Source organism: Heteronotia binoei, chromosome 19 (genome assembly GCF_032191835.1).
Source record: "Heteronotia binoei isolate CCM8104 ecotype False Entrance Well chromosome 19, APGP_CSIRO_Hbin_v1, whole genome shotgun sequence".
NCBI classification, from domain to species: domain Eukaryota; kingdom Metazoa; phylum Chordata; class Lepidosauria; order Squamata; family Gekkonidae; genus Heteronotia; species Heteronotia binoei.
Window position 1 is genome coordinate 6,113,000 of NC_083241.1, and position 13,507 is coordinate 6,126,506.

Sequence of the window (13,507 nt, forward strand, 5' to 3'; positions counted from 1 at the left end):
TCCCAGACAACCATGACAGTGAAATCGCTGACCTTGAGCCAGACATCCTGGAGTGTGAAGTCAAATGGGCTTTAGAAAGCATTACTAACAACAAAGCGAGTAGAGATGATGGTATCCCAGTTGAGCTATTCAAAGTCCTAAAAGATGGTGCTGTTAAAGTGATGCACACATTATGTCAACAAATTTGGAAAACACAACAGTGGCCACAAGATTCCAAAAGATCAGCTTATATTTCAATCCCAAAGAAGGGTAATGCCAAGGAAAGTTCAAACTATCGCGCCATTGCACTCATTTCACATGCCAGCAAGGTCATGTTAAAGATCCTACAAGCTAGGCTTCAGCAGTATGTAGATCGGGAACTACCAGAAGTTTAAGTTGGGTTTTGGAGAGGTAGAGGAACTAGAGATCAAATGGCCAACATTCGATGGATTATGGAGAAAGCACAGGAGTATCAGAAAAATGTCTATTTCTGCTTCATTGACTATGCTAAAGCCTTTGATTGTATGGATCACAACAAACTGTGGCAAGTCTTTAAAGAGATAAGAGTACCAGATCACCTCACATGCCTCCTGAGAAATCTGTATAAGGGTCAAGAAGCAACTGTCAAAACGGATATGGAACAACTGATTGGTTTAGAATAGGAAAAGGATTCGACAAGGATGTCAAATAGCAAGGGGAAGACATGGAAGTAGTGACAGACTTCACATTTCTGGGATCCAAGATCACTGCAGATGGTGACAGTAGCCATGAAATTAAAAGACGTTTGCTCCTTGGGAGGACAGCTATGGCGAACCTGAGCAGTAAAATAAAAAGCAGGGACATCACCCTGCCAACAAAAGTCCGTATAGTCAAAGCAATGGTATTCCCAGTAGTAATGTATGGCTGTGAGAGCTGGACCATAAGGAAGGCCAAGCACAGAAGAATAGATGCTTTTGAGATGCGGTGCTGGAGAAGACTCTTGAGAGTTCCTTGGACTGCAAGAAGATCCAATCAGTCAGTCCTAAGGGAAATCAACCCAGACTGTTCACTGGAAGGTCAGATGCTGAAGTTGAAGCTCAAATACTTTGGCCACCAAATGAGAAGGGAGCATTCCCTGGAGAAGATCCTGATGCTGGGAAAGAGAAGGCAAAAGAAGAAGGAGATGGCAAAAGATGAGATGGCTGGACAGCGTTATTGATGTAACAAACATGAATTTGAGCAGACTTCGGAGGATGGTGGAAGACAGGAGGGCCTGGCGTGACTTGGTCCAGGGAGTCGCAAAGAGTCGGAATCGACTGTGCGACTGAACAACAACAAATAGCCACTGATAGATCTCTGCTCCATATATGTATCCAATCCCCACTTGAAGCTGTCTATGCTTGCAACCACTGTCGCCTCCTGTGGCTGTGGCAATCCTACTCTGTTTTGCTTCGGGGTCTCTTGCATTTAAATAGCAATCCGCCACATGGCAAAAGTGGAGAATGGGCATGTCAGGACGCAGCTGTTCTCCTGGGAGAAGAAGGTCATGCAAAGCTGATCTCGCCCCAGTCTGCAAAACAAACACCCTGCTCAGTTCACTTTGCCTTGCTTCTTTCCTGGAGCTGGAACCCTGGGAATCCCATTAGCAGGCGCGAGATGTGCTGCGCTCAGCGTGACTCACCTCGCAGAGAGCGGATGCTGCCCGTAATTAATATTTCCCCTCCGGCTCGTTGCCAGCTCCCTGGGTGCTCTCCAAACCCCATTGTGATGCCACTCATCCAACTGTTGCCGGAGGAGAAAAAGGGAGGAGTCCCCCCCACACCCTTCTCACTGTCACCAGTTCTAAGTAAGCCGTAATACTGCTTACTTACGCATTCACTCCCGATGGCATTGCAAAGCAGTGCATCCTTGCGTCGATCCCGGCTTTCGTACTCCACATGTCTCTGAACATAAAAGACCTGCAGGAGCGGTGTTTGGGTGCCTGGTTGTTCCATCTCAGCCTCTGGATGCTGACCCAAATCCCACATCTGCCAATGTTTGCATGACATATATGTTAAGCTTACTCAATTTATGGTGCGGTGGAGTTTAATCGACTTATGGAGACCCAAGCAAGGGGTTTTCAAGGCAAGCGAGAAGCAGAGGTGGTTGGCCAGTGCCTTCCTCTGCAGAGTCTTCCTTGGTGGTCTCCCGTCTAAGACATGGTGACCCCAGCAAGCGGCTTTCAAGGCGAGTGAGAAGCTGAGGTGGTTGGCCAGTGCATTCCTCTGCAGAGTCTTCCTTGGTGGTCTCCCAACCGAGACTTCTGGTGACCCCAGAAAGAGGCTTTCAGAGCAACTGAGAAGCAGAGGTGGTTGGCCATTGCCTTCCTCTGCAGAGTCTTCCTTGGTGGTCACCCAACCGAGACTTCTGGTGACCCCAGAAAGAGGCTTTCAGGGCAATTGAGACGCAGAGGTGGTTGGCCATTGCCTTCCTCTGTAGAATCTTCCTTGGTGGTCTCCAATCCAAGACTTATGGTGACCCCACCAAGGGGTTTTCAAGGCAAGTGAGAAGCAGAGGTGGTTGGCCAGTGCCTTCCTCTGCAGAGCCTTCCTTGGTGGTCTCCCAACCGAGACTTCTGGTGACTCCAGAAAGAGGCTTTCAAGGCGAGTGAGAAGCAGAGGTGGTTGGCCATTGCCTTCCTCTGCAGAGTCCTCCATGGTGGTCTCCAATCCAAGACTTATGGTGACCCCACCAAGCGGTTTTCAAGGCAAGTGAGAAGCAGAGGTGGTTGGCCAGTGCCTTCCTCTGCAGAGCCTTCCTTGGTGGTCTCCCAACCGAGACTTCTGGTGACCCCAGCAAGGGGCTTTCAAGGCGAGTGAGAAGGAGAGGTGGTTGGCCATTGCCTTCCTCTGCAGAGTCCTCCTTGGTGGTCTCCCAACCGAGACTTCTGGTGACCCCAGCAAGGGGCTCTCAAGGCAAGTGAGAAGCAGAGGTGGTTGTCCATTGCCTTCCTCTGCAGAGTCCTCCTTGGTGGTCTCCCATCCAAGAATTGTGGTGACCCCAGCAAGGGGCTTTCAGGGCAAGTGAGAAGCAGAGGTGGTTGGCCATTGCCTTCCTCTGCAGAGTCCTCCTTGGTGGTCTCCCAACCGAGACTTCTGGTGACCCCAGCAAGGGGCTTTCAAGGCAAGTGAGAAGCAGAGGTGGTTGGCCATTGCCTTCCTCTGTAGGGTCTTCCTTGGTGGTCCCCCATCAAAGTCTTATTGTGACCCCAGCATGGGGTTTCCAAGGCAAGTGAGAAGCAAAGGTGGTTGGCCATTGCCTTCCTCTGCAGAGCCTTCCTTGGTGGTCTCCCATCCATGACTTATGGTGACCCCAGCAAGGGGCTTTCAGGGCAAGTGAGAAGCAGAGGTGGTTGGCCATTGCCTTCCTCTGCAGAGCCTTCCTTGGTGGTCTCCCGTCTAAGACATGGTGACCCCAGCAAGGGGCTTTCAAGGCAAGTGAGAAGCAGAGGTGGTTGGCTGTTGTCTGCCTCTGCAGAGCCTTCCTTGGTGGTCTCCCACCCAAGACATATGGTGACCTCAGCAAGGGGCTTTCTAGGTGAGTGAGAAGCAGAGGTCTCAAGCTGAGGTTTTTTCACGCCTATTTGCCTGGACCCTTTTTTAGTGGAGATGCCAGGGATTGAACCTGCTTCCCAAGCAGCTGCTCTGCCCCTGAGCCACCGTCCCTCCCCAAAACAAAAGAGAATACAAAAGAGAAGTGTTCCTTTAAATATTTAGTCCATTCTTCCACAAAACTTCACAAAAATTGCTAAATGTCCCTTTATCTTCCAGTGCTTTTCAACATCTCTTTGAAATTTCTCCCACTCCATTTTAAACTTCTCCAAATCATAGTCTTTTAAGATTCTTGTAAGTTTGTCCATTTCACTCCAGTACATAACTTTTATAATCCAGTCCCATTTTTTTCTGCTATTTTATCTTGCTTCTCAGAGTGGGAGCGCCCACCCCACTGCGCGTAGCCCCTGCTGCTGCCCGCAGGCCCCTTCTCAAAAGCCCCTTTGACAAAGCTGTGGGGGAGAGGCAGAGAGAGGCAAACTTGGCAACGACGCCAGCAGCAGCCACACCAGGCAAAACGGGCAAAGAGTGGCTCAGTTGCTGGCTGAACATGCAGGCTGCGGGGTGTGTGTGTGTGTGTGTGCAAGCAGGGGGAAACCAGGGGGAATAGCCAGCCCGGAGCCCTTAAAGGCGTGGTAGCTCATAGGCCAGTGCCTACTTGGTCTAATTGTTAATCTGGCTCTGCCCAGCAAGCTGCGTATTCATTTTACCAATCTCAGAAGGATGGAAGGCTGAGTCAACCTTGAGCCGGCTACTTGAACCCAGCTTCCCCCAGGATCGAACTCAGGTTGTGAGCAGAGAGCCTGGACTGCAGTACTGCAGCTTATAACTCTGCACTAACGATAATACCCGCCAATAATGCACCATGAACACCCTTCCTCATTATCACTTCATTCTCTGCCTTTCCTCATTATCTTTTCATTTCCCAGGCTTCTGGACATGAAAGTCAGGGCCTCTTTCCCCAAGCACTAACTTTCCTTCCTGTTAGTTTGAACTCATGTCTCAGAACATCCTTTCCTCCCGCGGCTTCACCACTGTCAGAACTTTTCTTGTCCTTATTTTAGGGGGAAAAAAATAGGACATGTTAACCTGTAAATTGAAACCGATTCCAAAATTGCTGGGTCACAGTTCCCGGGAACTGCAGTTTCAGGTAAGGTTGCCAGATCTGTGTTGGAAAATACCTGGTAGGGTTGCCAATCCCTAGGTGGGGGCAGGAGATCCCCCGGTTTGGAGGCCCTCCCCCCGCTTCAGGGTCGTCAGAAAGCGGGGGGAGGGGAGGGAAATGTCTGCTGGGAACTCTAATATTCCCTATGGAGATTTATTCCCATAGAAAATCATGGAGAATTGATCTGCGGGTATCTGGGGCTCTGGGAGGGCTGTTATTTGGGGTAGAGGCACCAAATTTTCAGTATAGCATCTAGTGCCTCTCCCCAGAATACCCCCCAAGTTTCAAAAAGATTGGACCAGGGGGTCCAATTCTATGAGCCCAAAAGAAGGTGCCCCTATCCTTCATTATTTCCTATGGAAGGAAGGAATTGAAAAGGTGTGCCGTCCCTTTAAATGTGATGGCCAGAACTCCCTTTGGAGTTCAATGATGCTTGTCACAGCCTTGATCTTGGCTCCACACCTAATGTCTCCTGGCTCCACCCCCAAAGTCTCCTGGCTCCACCCCCAAAGTCCCCAGATATTTCTTGAATTGGACTTGGCAACCCTAATACCTGGACACTTTGGGGGTGGAGCTGAGAGGGGATGGATTTTGGGGAGAGGAGGGACTTCAGCAGGGCCAATGCCATAGAGCAGGGGTGTCAAACATGTGGCTTGGGGGACGAAGCAGGCCCCCGGAGGGCTTCTATCAGCCACCCCCCCCAAGCAACTGGCTTCCATCTGCTTCCTTCTCCCTCTCTTGCTTCCTTCTGCATCACAGCTTGCTTTGCCAGGCTTGCTCAGTTACACAGAAGCTACAGAACAAAGCTTCTATTTTCTCCATTGGCTGAGGCTCCTCCCTTGAGGAGGAAGGGAGGAAGAATAGCTTGCTTTGCCAGGCTCTCTCAATCGCACCGCAGAGCTACTGAGCCAAGTCTCCCTTCCGTTGGCTGAGGCTCCTCCCCCTCCTCATCCCCTGAGGAGGGAGGGAAAGAGTCAGAGCTTCCTTTGCCCAGTTCCCTGGATCTCAAGGGAGAGATGCAAGGAAAGCACTTTTAAGACCAATGAATGCTAATGTTTTAAGCATGTTTTATTTTAAGTTTCTTTTAAATCTTTAATTGTGGCTGTGTGCTTTATAAAGTTTATATCTCTGCTACCTGGCACTACATTTGACACACATGACCTGTCTCAACAAGGTCTCATTTATGTCAGATCCGGCCCTCGTAACAAATGAGTTCGACACCTTTGCCATAGAGTCCACCCTTCCAAGCAGCCATTTTCTCCAGGGGAAATAAAGTTAAAAAACACTGGAATAACAATAACATTTTTCCACAGTATAATGTATATGCAACCTACATTTATCAAAATACATGCATAGCAACAAGCATTATTAGTAAGCCAGAAACAAAAAGAGCAATTAACATGCGTTGATCCAACTGGTTAAATGTTGTACTGAGGCTCCAGGATAAAATACTGACAGAAAAAGGCTGACGAAGGTCTGAAACTGTGAGGAATCCTGGGCTGCGGTCCCTTACTCTCTCGGAGACAAGCTGTGCTGGAGATCTGAGAACTCCACTCAAGTTGCTGAACATAAGGGAGAACAGCAGGAAGGCAGTTGCCTTTGAGGAACTGTACCTTATTATCTTCATACAGCAGACAGTGTGGGGGAGTGAAAAGAACTCTTTGCCCAGCTGCGTTTGTATTAAGAGCATTTGTGAGTTTAGTATTAGGTGTGGTTATAGTTACTAATGATGATTATTGCTATGCATGTATTTGGATAAATGTAGGTTGCATATACACTATATTGTGTAAAAGTGTTATTGTTATCTCGGTGTTTTTTGACTTTCTTTTCACTTACATCGGAACCTGTTGATATTTACCATTTGCTCCCCGGGGAGCTGATCTCTGCCAGCTGGAGATCAGTTGTAAAAGTGGGAGATCTCCAGGCCCCTCCTGGAGTCTGGCAACCCTAGTTTCAGGAAGTGGCTAGAATCGAGTATCTTTAACTGGGGTCTGAAAATGCTTGTGGGGGGGGGAGGGGAAGGTCTACATATCCCTTGTAGGGTAAGGTTTCTCATACCCTTCTGAGCCAGAAGAACCCTTTCAGTTTTCTAGGAATAGCTGCAGGGATTCTCCAGCTCAGAGGAAAGGTGTGTAATCCATAAGCCCTCTTTTTGAAGGGTGAAAGCTTAAAGAGTTGCTGGTGCCCCCAGTTTACGGATCAATTTGCTAGCTGGAAAACATACCGGGAACCAGGAGACCACTTGTATGAATTCTGATGAAGCAGTGGCATCCAGAAGATACGTTCCTCATGAAGGCATCCGTAGTGACCTACATATGAACATATGAAGCTGCCTTCTACTGAATCAGACCCTCGGTCCATCAAAGTCAACATTGTCTACTCAGACTGGCAGAGGCTCTCCAGGGTCTCAAGCTGAGGTTTTTCATGCCTACTTGCCTGGACCCTTTTTAGTTGGAGATGCCGGGGATTGAACCTGGGATCTTCTGCTTCCCAAGAAGATGCTCTACCACTGAGCCACCGTCCCTCCCGCAGACATATGAACATCTGAAGCTGCCTTCTACTGAATCAGACCCTGGGTCCATCAAAGTCTGTATTGTCTACTCAGACTGGTAGCCGCTCTCCAGGGTCTCCAGCTGAGGTTCTTCACGCCTACTTGCCAGGACCCTTTTTAGTTGGAGATGCCGGGGATTGAACCTGGGACCTTCTGCTTCCCAAGCAGATGCTCTACCACTGAGCCACGGTCCTTCCCCTTCTAGTATAAGACCGAACTGGTTTTCACTGTATTTCCCAGCGTGCAGGATTTGACCATGGAGAGACACCATTCTTCATTCTCTATAGACAACAGAGGCCAACTATGTTTTTCAGCAGAAAACTAGAAGTTCAGGTTCCATGTTATAATGGTCATTTTTCTGTTCCTATGAGCAGTTCTGAAAGGTCTTTTTTCCTGACCCTTAGCTAGAAGTTATTGACCAATTAGCTAGAAGTTACTGACTACCAAAAAAGCCCTGCGTAAGAGCCACATAGAAGAAACGTCAGAGGTTTGAGAGCTGCAAGACATGAACGTCATATGTTTGAGAGAAGGAAGGAAGGAAAATAGATGGGAGAGGTGGAAATAAAGCAACTTTAAATGCATTCTCCAAGTTTGGTGTAGTGGTTAAGTGTGCGGACTCTTATCTGGGAGAGCTGGGTTTGATTCCCCACTCCTCCACTTGCACCTGCTGGAATGGCCTTGGGTCAGCCAGAGCTCTGGCAGAGGTTGTCCTTGAAAGGGCAGCTGCTGTGAGAGCCCTCTCCAGCCCCACCCACCTCACAGGGTGTCTGTTGTGGGGGAGGAAGGTAAAGGAGATTGTGAGCCGCTCTGAGACTCTTCGGAGTGGAGGGCGGGATATAAATCCAATATCTTCTTCTTCTTCAAGCCGTCAGATATTTAAAGAGACAAATACCTTCTCCAAGCTTGCTGACAGGGCGACGGAGGCTTCGAGAGCCACACAATATGTATGAAAGAGCCATATGTGACTTCCAAGCTGCGGTTTGGCCATCCCTGCCATATAGTTTGCACTCTAAATCTGAATTTTCTCCAGTAGAAATAATCTATGTAGACTGGAAAACAAATGTAGTTCCAGGAGAACTCCTGACTTCCCCCCTCCCAAACCTGGAGGTTGACACCCCCAGAAACACTCAAAGACTGCAGAAATCTAACACAATCCAGTCAAACTGGTTCCCATGAAGACGTACCCTTTCCCATAGATAGTGAGCCACAGCCTAACCTAGGCCTAAACCTTGCAAGGGGCTCCTCTCCCTTGCTTGCTCCTGAGGAAGGCCACGGGCCCTCCCTTCACCAATTAGGGCTTTGTCTGTCTTGCTACGGCCACACCCCCTTGTATCAATAGGTGCTCTGGTGTCTGTCTGCCCGGAGCTAAGCCAATCAGGCGATTCCTTGTGGGGGAGATGGCCGACCCTCCGCTGTGGGGCTTTGCAATCGGCTGTCCTGTTCCTGCCTTGACAGGCGACTTGCAGATTTAATCTGATTTGGGAGCCTAATTAGCAACGGGAAGTCAATTAGCAACAGGAAGTTAATTAGCAAACAGGAAACCTGGGTGGGATTTTTGGCATCTTGTTTTGCCTCAGTAGAGGAAAGAACTCGATTCGCCTCCACTTTATACTCACAACAACCCTGTGAGGTAGGCAGGGGTGGAATTCTAGCAGGACCTCCTTTGCATATTAGGCCACACCCCCTTGATGTAGCCAATCCTCCAAGGGCTTACAAAAAAGAGCCTTGCATGCAAACGATCTAATATGCAAAGGAGCTGCTGCTAGAATTCCACCCTTGAAGACGAGGAGTCTGAGAGTTGTGTGAGTGGCAAGCTTCCACGGCTGTGGCATATTTATTGTATATATTGTGTATATGCACGTGTGCAATGGAACAGGGTTGCCAGGTCCAACTCAGGAAATATCTGGGGGCTTTGGGGGTGGAGCCAGGAGACTTTGGGGGTGGTGCCAAAAGCAAGGTTGTGACAAGCACAATTGAGTTCCAAAGGGATTTGGACATCGTATTTAAAGGAACTGTGTTCCTTTTAAATGCCTTCTGTTCATTGGAAATAATGGAAGATGGGGCACCTTCTTTGGGAGCCCATAGAGTTGCCCCCTCAAATCCAATCTTTTTGAAACTTGAGGGGGGAGGGTTGAAGAGACACACCACATGCTATGCTGAAAATCTGGTGCTTCCTCCTCAAATAACGGCCTCCGCAGAGCCCCAGATACCCACAGATCTATTCTCCGTTATATAAGGGGACTGGTCTCTACAGGGCAGCGGTGGCCTAACTTGCTCGGCGTAAGAGCCACACAGAATAAAAATCAGATGTTCGAGAACCACAAGGCTGGGAAGGAAGGAGGAAAGAAAAGAAAATAGAATGGGGGGGAGAGGTGGGAAGAAAGCAACTTGAAATGGATTCGCCAAGCTGCCTGCTGCCTTGGCTTGGAGAAGCGATTGAAAGAAAGAAACGCCTTCTCCCAGATGGCCGACGGGGCAGTGGGGGTTTTCGAGAGCCACACAATACGTGTGAAAGAGCCACAGGTGGCTCCCGAGCTACAGTTTGGCCAAAACCCGATTTACATTTGCGACGCAAAAGCCGCGGTACTTTGCGGCTCTTCCGGGTGCTCCGCAGCAATTAGTGTGAAAACCGTGCAGACCCTGCGCGGTGAAGAGGGGCGTCGCTGCCGATTAAGGTAAGTGCGAAAACGCCCCTAGAGATAGTTATCCCTCTCTGCACTCTAGGAGCTCCCCCCACCCCAATTCCTATTAACCTATGCTCTGGCAACTTCTAACAGCAGCCTGCTGACTGATGCGTCTGCCGGCCTTTTCTGCTGTCTGCCACAAAAGTTTGTAAAAATGTTATTGCAGGAACCAGGCCTCAGATTCAGCGGGAGCTCACAGGAGCACAGCTCCTGAACCTTTCTGAGGGTTCCCCCTCCTCCCCACCTACCTTGTCCATTGAATAGGAGGTGCAGCTGCATAACAATCCCTGGATTAGGAGAGCGGGCAGCAGCCAGCCACCAGGGACTTTGCCACCCCCCCCCCCCCCCCGCAGCAGCCCTCATGAACTCCTGGAGAAGCCCACACTACCCTTTCTCCATTTCTTATGTGTTTTTGGGTGCTGGATGGCTTGCTGGCCTTTTGATTGGGGGGCAGCAGCCCAGGAGAACCCCAGGTGAGCGAGGCCTGCTTGGGCTGGCTGGATCTCTAGCCAGCCCAAGCAGGCCTCGGTCGCCCGGGGCTCTCCTTTCTTGCATTGGGTTGCTTTTGGCTCTGGGGGGAAGGCATATACTAATAAGTTATGCTAATGAGCCCCGTGACCTATTTTTCTACAAAACAACCCCTGCTTCCACCTGTCTTTCCTGCTATCTGCCAAAAAAAGGTTTGTGAAAATGTTATTGCAGGAACACCGGCAGGGAAGTTCTTCAGGGTGGGGCGAAACCAGAGAGGGATGGAAAGCAGAAAAGAGAGTTAAAAGAGCGGCTACCGAAATGGCAACTTCCCTTTGCAGGGTTGTCATTGGCAAGAAGAGAGCTCCCATAAAAGGCTTTAATACCGAAGAAATGGACTGGCTATTTTATTACCCAGATGAGCCAGCACATCCTTCTCTCTCCCCCCCCCCTTCCTCCTCCCCCTCCCCGGCTGCTCTTCTCTGTATCGGTCCCTCCTTCTGCCTGCATTTTGCACAGCCCTTTAAAGTCCCTCTTTCTCTCTTGTGCTTTGGACGGACGATGCAGGTCTCTTCTCCAGCCCGCTTTCCCCTTTGCTGGGATCCCCTCCAGGCGCATCATTAAAATTCATGGCCTGTCAAGACTGCATCGCTACCCCGGAGGGGAGATTCCGCTGTGGTGCGTTCCTTTCTTCCTGGAGCTGAGAAGCATACAGAGAAACGGGGGCTTGGGGTGGGGGGGTAGTCGGTTGCTTCGTCAGCAGCATTCAACTTCTCCTTCCAGGTAAGAAGAACAAGTTCTTTTCAAGCTGTCTTTCCCCCCCCCCCTCCAACATCTGCTTTGATTAGCCAGAGATGCCCCAGGAAAAGAGACTGTGAGGGGGTTTTGCACCTGCAAAATGAAGGGCAAGCTTTTTTCCTGCACTGGTGTAACATCATGTTCAGATAGGGTTGCCAAGTCCAATTCAAGATAATATCTGGGGACTTTGGGGGTGGAGCCAGGAGACATTAGGGGTGGAGCCACGAGCAAGGCTGTGACAAGCATCATTGAACTCCAAAGGGAGTTCTGGCCATCACATTTAAAGGGACGGCACACCTTTTCAATGCCTTCCTTCCATAGGAAATAATGAAGGATAGGGGCACCTTCTTTTGAGGCTCATAGAATTGGACCCCCTGGTCCAATCTTTTTGAAACTTGGAGGGGGGGGGTATTTTGGGGAGAGGCACTAGATGCTGTACTGAAAATTTGGTGCCTCTACCCCCCAAAACAGCCCCCCCCGAACCCCAGATACCTGAGGATCAATTCTCCATGATTTTCTATGGGAACAATAGAGTTCACAGCAGTCATTTCCCTCCCCTCCCCCTGCTTTCTGACGACCCTGAAGCGGGGGGAGGGCCTCCAAACCGGGGGATCCCCTGCCCCCACCTGGGGATTGGCAACCCTATGTTCAGAAATACTGCATCAGAGTCAAAAGAAAGCGGCCTGTGGCTTTATCTATCATCTTCTGGCCCTCCCTTGGCATACCTGTTGGCTCCCAGCTGTCACCAGCGTGCTTTCTCTGCTGCAAAAACGTCGTAAGATGAGACTCTATAATGCAACTGGAGCGAAGGGGTGCCAAAATGTGGAGTTTGTAGCCCGCTGGATGCATGAGCTAACTACTCCTGCATGCACAGAAATAATTGTAAGCAGATCCGTGGCATGGATTCCCTGGAGCGTTCCTGCCCACCGAAGGGTTTTGTGGAGTCTGACTTTCTCTATTGCTGCCACAAGATGTCCACTGAGCGTTTGGGGTGTGGTGGGGTGGCATTTGGGGACACAGTGGGAGGAGGATGGTAAAGAAGCCGTGCTCTCCGTGATTGGTCATTTTTTCGTCGATGGAAACGCTGGCATTTTTGGGATATCGGAAAACTCAGTGTACTCTTTCTCAGCTGCCTGCCCACAATAAGTTCTTGTGCTTGTTTGGTGTAGTGGTTAAGTGAGCCAGTTTGGTGTGGTGGTTAAGTGTGTGGATTCTTATCTGGGAGAACCGGGTTTGATTTTCCACTCCTCCACTTGCAGCTGCTGGAATGGCCTTGGGTCAGCCAGAGCTCTCTTATCTGGGAGAACCGGCTTTGATTCCCCACTCCTCCACTTGCAGCTGCTGGAATGGCCTTGGGTCAGCCAGAGCTCTCTTATCTGGGAGAACTGGGTTCGTTCTATCTATCTATCTATCTATCTATCTATCTATCTATCTATCTATCTATCTATCTATCTATCTATCTATCTATTTGATTCCCCACTCCTCCACTTCCAGCTGCTGGAATGGCCTTGGGTCAGTCATAGCTCTTGAAGAGCTGTCCATGAAAGGGCAGCTTCTGGGAGAGCTCTCTCAGCCCCACCCACCTCACGGGGTGTCTGTTGTCAAGGAGGAAGATAAAGGAGATTGTGAGCCACTCTGAGATCTAGAGTGAAGGGCGGGATATAAATCCAATATCACCATCATCATGGGTGAAATTCTAGCAGGAGCTCCTTTGCATATTAGGCCACACACCCTGATGTAGCCAGTCCTCTTTTTTTGTAAGCTCTTGGAGGACTGGCTACATCAGGGGTGTGTGGCCTAATATGCAAAGGAGCTCCTGCTAGAATTCCACCCCTGAACAGCAACAACAACAATAACAATAACAACATCAGCATCATCTTCTCAAGAGCAATTCTCTCAGAGTTCTCTCTGACCCACCTCCCTCACAGGGTGTCTGTTGTGGGGAGGGGAAGGGAAAGGAGGTTGTGAGCCACTCTGAGACTCTGAGTGAAAGGTGGAGTATAAATCCAATCCAATAAAGGTGAAAGGTGGAGTATAAATCCAATCTCCTACTCCTCCTTCTCCTCCTCCTTCTTTCCAAGTCATAGGCTTGGAACATTCCAAATGATTAGGATGGAGAAAGGGATCATTATGGGAAAGCCATGCGCGTTGTGCAGACAGGTTGTGCGCGGGAGTGCGTGGGTGAGGCAGGCGGGCGAGCTCTTGTATGCGCTCTGCTCGGTTACAGGCCTGTGTGAGGGATATTGGTATCAGAAGAGATCTGTTATGTGGGTTTATTCCCCGCTGCCGGTCT

At 49.7% G+C, this 13,507-nt stretch overlaps 1 protein-coding gene across 1 annotated transcript in view; it reads right to left on the minus strand.

Annotated features, from left to right (window-relative positions):
• Positions 1-1,952, minus strand: part of ANKDD1A (ankyrin repeat and death domain containing 1A) — a 61,488-nt gene extending 59,536 nt beyond the window's left edge. The window contains exon 1 of the mRNA XM_060260338.1: positions 1,640-1,952. Coding sequence (XP_060116321.1) covers positions 1,640-1,952 — 313 coding nt within the window. The remainder of the gene's footprint in view (positions 1-1,639) is intronic.
• Positions 1,953-13,507: the final 11,555 nt, after the last annotated feature.